At 44.5% G+C, this 12,373-nt stretch overlaps 1 protein-coding gene across 2 annotated transcripts; it reads left to right on the top strand.

Annotated features, from left to right (window-relative positions):
* The first annotated feature begins 4,264 nt into the window (after window positions 1-4,264).
* On the top strand, window positions 4,265-8,749 carry PNRC1 (proline rich nuclear receptor coactivator 1). Of its 2 annotated transcripts, none has more exons than XM_045573180.1 (2): window positions 4,265-4,962; window positions 7,055-8,749. In XM_045573180.1, exons 1-2 carry the CDS (start codon window positions 4,435-4,437, stop codon window positions 7,496-7,498), a joined length of 972 nt encoding a protein of 323 aa, XP_045429136.1. In that variant the 5' UTR covers window positions 4,265-4,434; the 3' UTR covers window positions 7,499-8,749. The 2 variants fall into 2 exon arrangements, with proteins under 2 accessions (XP_045429136.1, XP_036269275.1); XM_036413382.2 differs by having other exon boundaries at window positions 4,266-4,959.
* The last annotated feature ends 3,624 nt before the right edge of the window (window positions 8,750-12,373 follow it).

The following is a 12,373-nucleotide window of genomic DNA, read 5'->3' as shown; positions in this document are numbered from 1 at the left end:
AAAACCTTCTAAGAGTAGATTTGAACTCTATATCCAGTCGCTTTTTGTCCTCCATTTCTTTCGTTTGTGATCTATTTTGTTGTCTCGGCATTTTCGAAGTTTCCCTGATGGGGCGGCGTTTCAGGGTGGAGTCTGCAGCCTTGGCTTCCATCAGCCCCGCCCTATGTGGTTCCTGAGTCTCAGTAATCCCCAGGGTCCTTCAGTACTCGCTGCAAGCACCTCTGAAAGGTGCCCTCGATTTTCGCCTGCTACCAAACAGTCTAGGCTCTCCCCCAATGGGCCCGGAACTGTGGTTCAGTTCACTTGGAAGTGGGATTGGAGGTGGTGTTCAGAGAAGTCTGGAGCCCTTGTCTCCTTCCTGCCAGGGCAATCCCGCGGCACAGCCAACCGTCCCTTCTTTGCGCGCAATGTGCACGCCTTCGGGACCTCCTTTCACCGCTCCCCCGGGGTTCTGCCTTACAGCCCAGCTCCCTATGGGTGAGCCTGGGTCCCCGGGGTCTGTCCTGGAACTGGGGTTCAGCGCTGTCGGGTTTGGGGTTCAGCACAGTCTGAGCTTTTATCTCCTTCCCGCTAGGGAATGCAAGCCAGGCACTCAGCCGCCCCCTTCTCTCTGGCTTCGTCCTCTCTGCGTGCGCTGTGTGTCTCCGTACCTTAGGCTTTTACAGCTCCTCCGCTCTTCCTTCTGGTTTTCTCCTTGCTTCTCATTGTAAAATTTCCAGTCAACTAACTTTCCTGTAGTTCTGGGTAATGTCCATTTTATATTTTAGTTGTATTTTATTGAAATTGTTGTGTGCGGCTGCGGCTAGGTGTTTACCTGTGCAGCCATCTTGGATTCTCCCTACTTTTCTTCTTTAAAAAAAAAAAAAAAATTTATAAAATTTTATTTGAGCCAAACTGAGGACATATGCTAGGAAGCAAGATTTCACATGCTCTCGTAAGGTTACCATTCTTAAAGTACAGAATCCAGGGTCTAACAGAAAGCCTACCATTCAGGCCTCAAAATAATACACGAAATACTACACACAATAACTTACAGACAATAATAGGTGTCCTTGATTAAGGGCCTCACTGAACTGCCTGCAATTAGTAGCCCCCTGGAAGATAAGTTATTTCCCAGGACAATGTGATATTACCCCTAGATAAAGTCAAACCTTAGGCCTTGGGATATAGTAAAAAGAGCATTGGTCTAGGCATTAAGAGGTCAAGTGACTTACTCCCTGACTCACTGTGTAACCCTTAACCAAGGTACTTTATCTTTAGCGGTTTTTTAAACATCACATGTATTTTATATAGAATCTATCTCAGCCTTTTATTAGAATAATCCTTTAAAGGATTAGAATAAAATGAGAGAACAGATGAACAGTGCCTTGAAAAAGTAGAAACTCTTAAAAACAAAAGAACAAGTTAACTCATTCCAAAGGTTTCACAATCTTTGTCTACTCTTCACCAACTCTTGCCAGGCCATTCTCCTTACCTGGCCCTACATGCAACTTGAATTTGCAGACCAGAAAATTTGAATTAAAGGTTCTTTAAGATCTTTTTACAGCTCTTGAAGTATATGATTCCCATTCATCCAATGACCAGAAGCACTTACTATATATTAAGTGTTGAAAACACAAAAAATGAGTAAATCTAGTAAATATGATAAAATCCAAGAATCATTAATAATAGACTATAGTATTAAAGTTAATTGAGAGTCATTATTCTGCATATTACTGCTGTCAAACCTTGATATCTTACATACTATATAATTAAAGAATAATATGCAAATTAACCAAAACTCCACTATACCCACCAGCCAATCAGGAGCAAGTATGCAAATCAACCCAACCAAGATGGCTGCAGCCACAGAGAGAACAGGAGGTTTGGATTTCCCCAGCAATGGAGGAAGCCAAGCTTTCTGCACACCCTGGCAAGCAAGGCTACAAAGTTTCAATTACAGAAGATAAATAAATCCCAACAAAAATGGCAGCAGACACGAGCTGGAGAGAGCAGGAGGCTTGAGTTGCCCCGGGTGATGAAGGAAGCCAAGTTTCTGCAGCCCTAGCCTGCCTCGGCCTCCACTCAAGGCTGCAAAGTTTCGATTATAGGAGATAAATAAATCCCAGATGCCAAGGCTTCCACTTGAGTCGCTGGGGGGCGTGGCTGGCCTGCAAACCACCACAGGTCCCTTGCCCAGGCCTCCCCACAGCCCAAAGTTACCCCCACCAAGATCCAGGACATCCTTCAGAGCAAACCAGCTGGCCCCCACCCATGCACGAGGCCTCTATCCTATCTAATAAAAGAGTAATATGCAGATTGACCACTCCAACACATAATATGGCTGCCCACATGTGATCAAAGCTGGCTGCCCCCATGTGGACACAAGATGGCTGCCACAAGATGGCCAGCAGGGGAGGACTGTTGGGAGGGACCAGGCCTGCAAGGGAGGGCAGTTGGCGGTGATCGAGCCTGCAAGAGAAGGCAGTTAGGGATGACCAGGCCAGCAGAGGAGGGCAGTCAGGGGCAACCAGGTCTGCAGGGAAGGGCAGTTGGGAGGAACCCAGAACTGCAGGAGAGCAGTTAGGCATCAATCAGACTGGCAGGGGATTGGTTAGGGGGTGTTCAGGCTGGCAGGCAGAGGTGGTTAGGGGCAATCAGGAAGGCAGGCAGGCAAGCAGTTGGGAGCCAGCAGTCCTGGATTGTGGGAGGGATATCCGACTGCTGGGTTAGGCCCACTCCCTGTAAACCAGCAGTCAGATATCCCTCAAGGTGTCCCAGATTGGAGAGGGTGCAGGCTGGGCTGAGGGACATCCCTCCATGCATGAATTTCATGCACTGGGCCTCTAGTATAGTAATAAAAGGGTAATATGTAAATTGATCAACGCAGCTGCTCCCTGGTGGTCAGTGCACTCTCACAGGGGGAGCACCACTTAGCCAGAAGCCCTTAGTCAGCCTCATGGCTGACAGGCGCAGCAGCAGTGGCAGGAACCCCTCCCAAGGATGTCCAACACACTCCCCCACCCCAGGGCTCCTGGACTGTGAGAGGGCCCAGGAGGGGGATGAGGGGACCTCCACCCCCATGCACGAATTTTGTGCACCAAGTTCCTAGTTAATTAACACTTATCAAGCATTACAAAGCTGAAAAGTATTGGTTAGAAACTAAAGATACAGACTTGTAAGATTATTATGTTCTAAAAAAAACCCCTACCATCTAATATGGCAGGCTGTATGGATATCAATCTCTGTTCTTGCTAAACCTAGACTGGAGTTCAAGTTCTGATATTAATGTACTGTATGATGTTTGACAAGTACTTTTTGCCTTTCTGAACCTGTTTTCTGTCCTATAAAATGAGGAGCCTATTCCTTAGTGGTCAAATTTAGGTAAAGAGCAGTTCCTGGGACATCAGCTCTTGTTTAAATAGCCACAGTTCTTGTGTGTGTGTGTGAGCGCAGGGCAGGGACCTGAAAGAGTGAGATTTCTATTTACAAACAGATAGCAAAACACTGCTGCTAAGCCGTTTCCCTCTCTCAGAGACGCAAGCCTCCTCCATTGCTTCCTATTCAGTGTCAGGCCGTCGTTTTTCAGCCCTAAAGTCTAACAGTCCTTCCAGTACGAAGGTAGTAACTTTTCCAATGCCCAACTACGGATGTATGGGAAACTTTTCCCCTATTAAGGGGCAAATCTCAATCACTTGATTCCACTCCCTTCATTCTTACTCCGATTGCCATGGCTGAGCCGCGTTGCTCAGCCGAGTAAATAAATGGAGAAGAACGCGAACCACACTTCATCAGATATAAGCGGGGACTGACTTTCTTCACGATGTCTAAGAAAGAAATCCCCATAATCTACTTGGAAATCTTAAAAACAACAAAAAAGCCCAAACCTGTAATGGGCTTGAAATAAGACATTACTTCCCCAAGGTCAATGGCCTTGGTGCTTCCGGGTTTCCCCCACCTCCCCAACCTCATAATCTCGCAACCCCATTCCCAAATCCAGCCTGACCTCTGCCGGGAAGGAGAGGTGCGGGGATAAGGAAGGAAAAGGGGGGAGGAGGCGGGGTGACAGGGAACTTCATTGTTCGCCGGCCCCACTCTCCTCAGTAGGGCCGGTTGGCGGCGCCTGCGCAGTCCGCGCTCTTTGTGCCCCGCTGCAGCGGGCGGCTTGTTTGTGTGTGTCCGTCCCTCAGGGGCGCCGGGGGCGGGGCCGGGGGCGGGGCGTGCCCTGTCGGGCTCTGATTGGGCTTCCGCGGGGAGGTGGGCGGGCGATGGGGCGGAGCTTCCGATAACAACACTCAGCGCTGGAGCGGAGGCTGTTGGTTGCGGCGCCGCCACCGCCCGAGTCCTAATCTGCTCTCCGCCGCTCGCCTCTCTCCGCAGCAGCCGTGGCCCTGTCTTCTCCGGCTTCGCTTGCTCCTTCTCTTCCTGCCGAGCCATTTTCCTCCTTCCGGAGCTATGACCGTCGTCTCCGTCCCGCAGCGGGAGCCGCTGATCCTGAGCGGCCGCCTGGCACCTCTCGGCTTCTCAGCCCGCGGTTATTTCGGGGCCCTTCCGATGGTGACCTCCGCTCCGCCGCCTCTGCCGCGGATCCCGGACCCTCGGGCGCTGCCCCCCACCCTCTTTCTCCCTCACTTCCTAGGGGGGGACGGCCCGTGTCTGACCCCTCAGCCTCGAGCCCCAGCGCCCTTGCCCAACTGCAACTTCGCCCCGGCGGCGGGCACCCCTCGGGCCGCTCCCAAGAAGCGGCGAAAGAAGAAGGTGCGGGCCAGCCCGGCGGGGCAACTGCCCAGCCGCTTCCACCAGTACCAGCAGCACCGGCCGAGCCTGGAGAGCGGCCCGAGCGGAGCGCAGGAAGCCCCGAGCCAGGCCGCCGCCGCCTCAGCCCCGGGCCCTGCGACTGCAACGCGACCTGAGGAAGCGAACCTCTTCCCCGGCCCGCTGCCCTCCGCGGCGCCCGGCCAGCCCGCGTTACGGAAAGAGGTGGTGAGTGCCGCGAGGGGCCGGGGGCCGTTGGGAATTCGGCGCTTAGTCGGGCCCACACGGGCCCTGGGGCTTGGGGCTCTGCTCGTAGGGGGGTCGGGATGGGGGGCGGCTGTTTACTCGGGAGGGAAGTTTCCGTGACGCCCGCTCCGTTCGGGCGGAGGGGGGCCGGGGAAGGGAGAGGCTCGCGGCGGCGCTGCTGATTGGCTCCCAGCGGCCAGCCAATGAGAGCAGCGGCTGCGCCCCAGCAACAGCCTCGATTTAGAAGGCTGGCGGCGTTCCAGGGGGTTTCAGCGTTCCCGGCGCGCGGAGGGGGGGGGGAGGGAAGAGGGGCCTGGGGTGACGTCAGCGCGCGCTACGTGCGGAGCGCCGTGGCGCCGATGAAGGAGGCCCGGCCGGGGGGCGGGGGGCAGGGAGAGGGGTGGGGTCCTGATCCTTGGTTTCCCGGCGGCGGGCGCTCACACTCCCGCCGCCGGCCCGGGCGCGCAGTCGGGAGCGGGCCGCGCTGGCCGGACGCCCCGGGCTCGGCTTTTCGCTGCGGCGCTGCCCCCCGCGGCCCGACCTACTTAGCTGCGCTCTTCAGCTTCTCGGCGCGGACTCGGGCGGCGGCAGAGTGCCCGCTGCCCCGAAGCGATGGTGTGTTTTGTGTGCCAGTGTACCAGATGGACGGAACTTAATGTCTGCTGTAGACTGTACAGGACTTCTTCGTGGGAGGTGGTTTGATTGTGTCCAAACGGACATTTTCGAAAGAAGAGTTAACAATTGGATCGACATCTACGTTATGCTGGCCAATTATTGTCAGGCAATTGGACTGGTGTAAAATGGATTAAAAAACCCCAGTGAGATGATTAAATCGTTAAGATGATTTGAGATTAATCTTTACACATCAAGATAAAACTTTTTACTGACTCAACTTCAAACTTAATCTAATCTCACAATAATGGCATGAAAGTAAGCTACTGCCATTTGTTGAAAGGCTGTTGCGCTGAGAGATTTGCAGCTGTGCCTTTGGAAAAAATAAATTTGTTCGTGCCAGTTCCTTAATTTATTTCAGATTGCTTTCAAGTTTTAAAATTAGATGGCTGTTCTGAAATATTAGTGAGTTTTTGTACTTCGATTCCAGGTCAGGAAGGTCCTTTCTCTTCCAGAATGATACTAGAGAGCTCTATGAGCAGTTTCCCTGAAGACATGGAGTATGCAAACGAGTCCTTTCTGTATTTGTGTCCTGCTTCCCTAGCATATTTCAAGTGTTGGAAGGGTAATGTGATCTAATGGATTACTTTATACTTTGCATCCAGCCGTGCCTTCCTATAAGGAGCACTTGAGTTAAAATAGAATTAGTGTGGCAACATTTTTGGAGCAGTTGTGAAACCAGAAAGTAGGGGACAGGCAGAAAACCTTTTTTTCCCCTTTTTTTCTGATTTGCTATATCTGGAAAAGATGACAAAAAGTAAGTGTTTTAGTATTCGAGTTTTTATTTTAGTATTTAAATATTTGAAAAATTTTGTTTTCAGAATCTAGGAGATAGTTTTTCTGGGTACTTAGTAACCATTATCAAAACACGTCCTCCCCTAAAATCTAGCTTTAGTTAATTTTATTTATTTATTCTGAAGTAACTTTTTGAAAGTACCTGTCTTAAAGGTAAATAGTATACTTTTTTTTTTAGTATACTTATTAACATAGTTTTTATTTTTAAACAGACTCTCAACTAACCAAAAGCATTAGAAAATTTTTCTTGGCAACATCCTATTGTAAAAACTGACGTTTGTCAGCGACAGGTTGGCATTTCTCTTCCTTACAGTTACAGAAAGATGGACTTGGGGTTACTTTGGTTTTTTTACTCTTAACATTTTAAAACTGGCTTACACATTGCATACTGGTAACAGTGGTGATCAACTATATTTTTAGTAGTATTCAAACAGGTATGTGCATGCTTGGACATCCAGTGGTAAATGCAGCAAACATGGTTTTAACCAAGACAGTAAACTAAAAGTTCAGTGTAACTATTTAAATATATATTAAATATGTAATATGAGGCTTGTGACTGGTTTCTATCATGAGACTATATTCACTTTTATGTTCCTTGTCTTTATAGGTTTTAAAATCAAACATGGGAAAATCGGAGAAAATTACCATCCCCCACGGGCAGCTTGTTCATGGTATGCACTTGTGTGAACAACCAAAGATAAACAGACAGAAAAGCAAATATAACTTACCACTAACCAAGATCACCTCTGCAAAAAGAAATGAAAATAACTTTTGGCAGGATTCTGTTTCATCTGATATAATTCAGAAGCAGGAAAAAAAGTCTTTTAAAAACACTGAGAACATTAAAAAAAAGCATTTGAAGAAATCAGCATTTCTAACTGAAGTGAGCCAAAAGGAAAATTATGCTGGGGCAAAGTTTAGTGATCCACCTTCTCCTAGTGTTCTTCCAAAACCACCTAGTCACTGGATGGGAAGCACTATTGAAAATTCCAACCAAAATAGAGAATTGATGGCAGTACACTTAAAAACTCTCCTAAAAGTTCAAACTTAGATCTCAGTATGTATGTAAAACGAAGTTTTTCCAAAATCCATGCATTCTTGAAAAGAAAATTGGTACAGAATGGAAATTTGCCTTTTAACCTAGGAGGGCAAAAGATGGGTTTTAAAAAATTACAAACAGCTTGTATTATGTTTTATATTTTGTAAATACTGTATACCATGTATTATGTGTATATTGATACTTCAGAGGTACATTATAGTTTTGTTATAAAAGTATGTATTTTGCCCTGCCCAAATGGTAGGTGTTTTGTATATATACAATGGAGAAAATTTTAAGTGTGTGCTAAGGCACATGGAAGACCAATTTATTTGCACAGGTACTGAGAGATTTTTCAAGAAACAGCTATTGAATCTCAAGGTGAAGATCTAAATGTGAACAGTTTACTAATGCACTACTGAAATTTAAATCTGTGGCACAATCATTGTAAACTTAGGTTTGTCTGTTTCTCTAAATTGATTTCTGCCTTCTAATCTGTAATTACTGGAAAACTTCTCACTTTTACTAAACTTAATTTCTGGTTTTTGGTTTATATTGATATCCAAATTTAAAATATCTCTTCATTTCCAACAAAATCGGTTGTAATCAAATTCTAAAATAATAATTTGGCCCCTTCCTCCCCCTTTTATAGTCTTGACTCTTTGTGTGTGTGCCTGTTTCTCATGTTTGTGTGACTAGGAGGTGGATTCTAACTTTCACTTCACTGGCTAAAGGTGTTTAACTTTATACTAATTATCCATCCTCCATCTAGTACCTCTCAGGGGAGGAATTCCCCATTTTACAAATGGAAATGGTTGTGGTCAAAAGTAAAGCTGATTAGTTATAACTTAGAATATATTTATATATGAACTGTTTCATAAAGTACTATTTCACTTGACCATACCATACATTTTTAGTGAAAGAAATGACACTTTTGGTTTGCTGGATTTATATTGTAATGAATGGTGGTACTTGAACCAAAGCAAGCATAATTGATGTTAAAATAATAGATGGAGATTTGGATTCTGAAGCTTGCTTGAAGATAAATATGGCAGCTAATGTATTTTTGTTAAAATTTAAACTCTTCTTTTACTTCCTAGTATGTAGTTTTTAGTTACAAAAAGCTAAAGTTTATCTCAAATAAAAAGGAAAGTTTTTTTTTGTATGGGCAATATTTAGACATGAAAAGAAAAAGGGTGTTAAGAGGATATATAGAGAGAGAGGATTCTATAAGGTAGAATAAAGGTGCTACCATCCTTACTAGAAGAAAATAAAAGGGTTCTATGGTTTACATTTTACCCTCAGACTATGCAAAACCAACAAAGGCTCATGGCTTGCAGTTTTAGGTCTTGCCCTCCTGTGCCATTTGGTTCACGTGGGAGTGGAGGAATTCACTTAACTTACTGGCTGTACAAAAGTTGGGAGTGGTGTGGGCATCTTAACTTAGAATCACCATTGACTTCATGAGCAGTGAGCATATAACTTACAGCTGCCACAAAAACAGTTTGCTGTCTTGTAGATGCAGCTCATATGTAATTCAGCCAACCATTATTCTTTAGCACTGGCTTTGTTTTTTGTTTCTTTTGGGGCGTTTTTTTTGTTGTTGTTGTTATTACCCAAGGTTTTAGAGAGTGGAAAGAGGAGAGACAGAGAAACATCGATGTGAGAGAAACATTGATGTGAAACACTTCCCAATTGATTGGTTGCCTCCCACACATGCCCCAACAGGGCTGGGATTGAATCTGCAACTGAGGTATGTGTCCTTGACTGGAATTGAACCTGGGACCTTTCAATCTCAGGGCGGGTGCTCTATCCACTGAGCCAAAAACTAGCTAGGGCTGGCTTTATTCTTTTATGTATGTAGAAAAAGCTATACTTCATTATGTATGTGTCACACACACATAACTATATATAGCTGGCTTTAAACATGCATTTAGAGAAGAAAAATAAAAATTTGAAATCTTTGTTGAAAGTATTGCATGGGTCTCCTTCCCCTTGACTTCTAGCACGCCCCAGGCCCTCAACCTATTGTTAGTGACTGTGGGTTATGCATATGTGCATATAAGTTCTTCAGTTGATCTCTTCCCTATCTGCCACCCTCCCCTGCCTGCCTTCTGAGGTTTGACAGTCTGTTCAATGCTTCTGTGTCTCTGGATCTGTTTTTGTTCAATTTATTTTGTTCATTAGATTACACATATGAGTGAAATACTTACTTCTCTGACTGGCTTATTTCACTTAGCATAATATTCTCCAGATCCACCCATGCTGTTTTCTTTTTTACAGCTGTGTAGTCCATTGTGTAAGTATACCACAGGTTTTTGTACTCACCTGTTGATGGACACTTGGGTTGTTTCCAAATCTTAGCTATTTTAAATTGTGCTGCTGTGAACACGGGTGCACATATTCTGATTGTTGTTCTGATTTCTTAGGGTATATTCCTAGAAGTGGAATCACTGGTTCAAGTGGGAGTTCCATTTTTAATTTTTTTTGAGGAAGCTCCATCTGTTTTCCACAGTGGCTGCATTCCCACCAGCAGTGTACTAGGGTTCCCTTTTCTCCACATCCTTGTCAAAATTATTTTCTAGTAGATGAGCTTTTAGCCTTGTAAAAGACTTTCTAAGGGAAATGTTATCTGGTAAAAAGAATGACTGGAATTCTTAAAGGCATGACATAAGGAAATAGGTATTTATATAATAAGAGCCTAAGCAACCTTTACAGTGGAATGACCAGAACAACCGGTCACTATGATGTGCACTGACCACCAGGGGGCACACGCTCAATGCAGGAGCTGCTTCCTGGTGGTAAGCACTGCTCAGCCAAAAGCCAGGCTCACAGCTGGCACGTGCAGCAGTGATGGCTGGAGCCTTTTTGGCCTCTGCAACAACGCTAAGGAGCAGTAAGCTGAGAGGTAAGGAGCAGCAAGCAGGTGGGTAAGGAGTGAAGGGCCCTGGACTGTGAGGGATGTCTGCAGGGAGGGAGCCTAAGCTGGCAGGTGGACATCCCTCATGGGGTCCCAGACTGCAACCGGGCCTCTAGTAAAGTAATAATAGATATTATAGTTTGAAGAGTGAACAAAAGGTTGAATTAGACTTCAGGTAATGTTTAGTGACAAATAATAAAAGTTGAATAGTTTTGGTGTTACAGTAAAATACTACTTAGCAGCCGTAGTCCCTTCTAGCTGCTGTCAAAAAATACTAGAGGCAGGGTAGCTTATAAACATTTGTTTCTCACAATTATTATACAGGGAAATTAAGCTGATTTGGAGTCTGATGAGAACTCACTTAAGTGGTGTCTTCATTGCATCCTCACATGGCAGAAGGGTGAGGGAGCTTTTGGGGGCTGGTTTTGTTTGGCACCAAGACTATGCATAAGGGTTTTGCTCATGTCCTAATCACTTCCCAAACATTTCACTTCCTAGTAATCACCACCTTGGGGTTAAGTTTCAATGTAAAGTTGAACCATATGCACCCCCATTATTATTCAGCCACCTTTATTTTTTTCCCATTGAAGTCTCCTGTAGAAGTTTTTCCAATGTTTCTGTAATTATATTCCTTTGGTTTTGTGGGTATGTAAAGCAAGCATTGTGTTTGCAGTTGAAGATAATTTTGATTTGCATTTTGAACTTTTGAGGTGAATGTAAGATATCCACTTGGGAAGACATGGCAAGCATATAGAAGATAGTTCATGCTTAGAGGTATACCTTTGTTAATGAGAACATGAAAATGGAACTGAAATATTTTGTTTTCCTACATGCTTTTGCCTTTCCCTTCATAAGGCTTAACACATTTACCAGTGCCCTTGAACCCAATCTTCTTGCTTCCTACACTCTCAATGTCATCTGTGATAGTGAATTAGTTGTTAGAAAGTATTTCCTCTGAAACAGTGTTAAATGGTGGTTGGTTCTCTGCCTACCTATAAAAGTCTGTTAGTGGGCAACCCTAACTTAAGTTCTGAATTCTGATAGTAGGGGCCCAGTTGGTGAAAAGGAGGAATAAAGGTTTTCTTAGTCCAAGATTCGAAAGTGGGTAAAACTATAATAATAAAAGATGAAGCCGGAGTTGCGAGGGAAGCCCGGGTCCCGAATGCCAAAGCAGCTGGGGGAAGGAAGGCCTACTCTTGCATGAATTTTATGCATCGGGCCTAGTCATTTATAATTGGTTTTTGAACCTTTCCCTTCTCCTAATTACCCTCCCATCACATTGCCGAATACATTATCCTTTACTTAGAGGGTGGGAAGCCCTCCAACTCCCATGCCCTCTATGCAATTGATAGGTGTTTCAGGTTGAAGGAATCAAACATTCTTATACTTGGATATGAAAAGCTGATAGTCTCATTTTTGAAGGGCATTGCTGAACTAAATATATTTTAAAATCAAGGCATTGCTGAGCACCTGACTCCTGAGCTAACTCCAAGTTTTTTGTACTTCATTGCTTATTCCTGAATCTATAAATCTTTCAAAAACTTCCAAATACAAGTTTTCAAATGGGGAAAGAGTATGTTTGATGCATAATTGTGTAAGCACAAATCATGTAATTCAGAAACTACTTGCTTTTAAATCTGAAAGAAAATTTGAGTACATTTTTCAGAATGTTATTTACAAACATAAAAAAGTTAATCTTTGAAAGTTTCTTGGAATTTTAGATAGCATTCTCTGAAGGTGTGGAGTGGACGAAGTTTTGCTTTTTAAGAGTTTAGAAAATATTTTACACTTAAACTCTTTAAATCTCTTGGATGAGACTCTCTTTAATTAATCTCTGACGGTTTTCAGATCACCTTCCATCTTTTGTAATTTTCTTGGAGTTCTAAATTAAATATGCTAAAATGTATAAGTAATGTTTTGAACATCCAGGAATTATATTTGTCAAATTTAAAACTTGTATTATAACCTCC

The sequence above is a fragment of the Pipistrellus kuhlii genome, unplaced genomic scaffold (assembly GCF_014108245.1).
Source record: "Pipistrellus kuhlii isolate mPipKuh1 unplaced genomic scaffold, mPipKuh1.p scaffold_m20_p_5, whole genome shotgun sequence".
Lineage (NCBI taxonomy): Eukaryota > Metazoa > Chordata > Mammalia > Chiroptera > Vespertilionidae > Pipistrellus > Pipistrellus kuhlii.
This window is presented reverse-complemented; position numbering and strand designations above follow the sequence as displayed.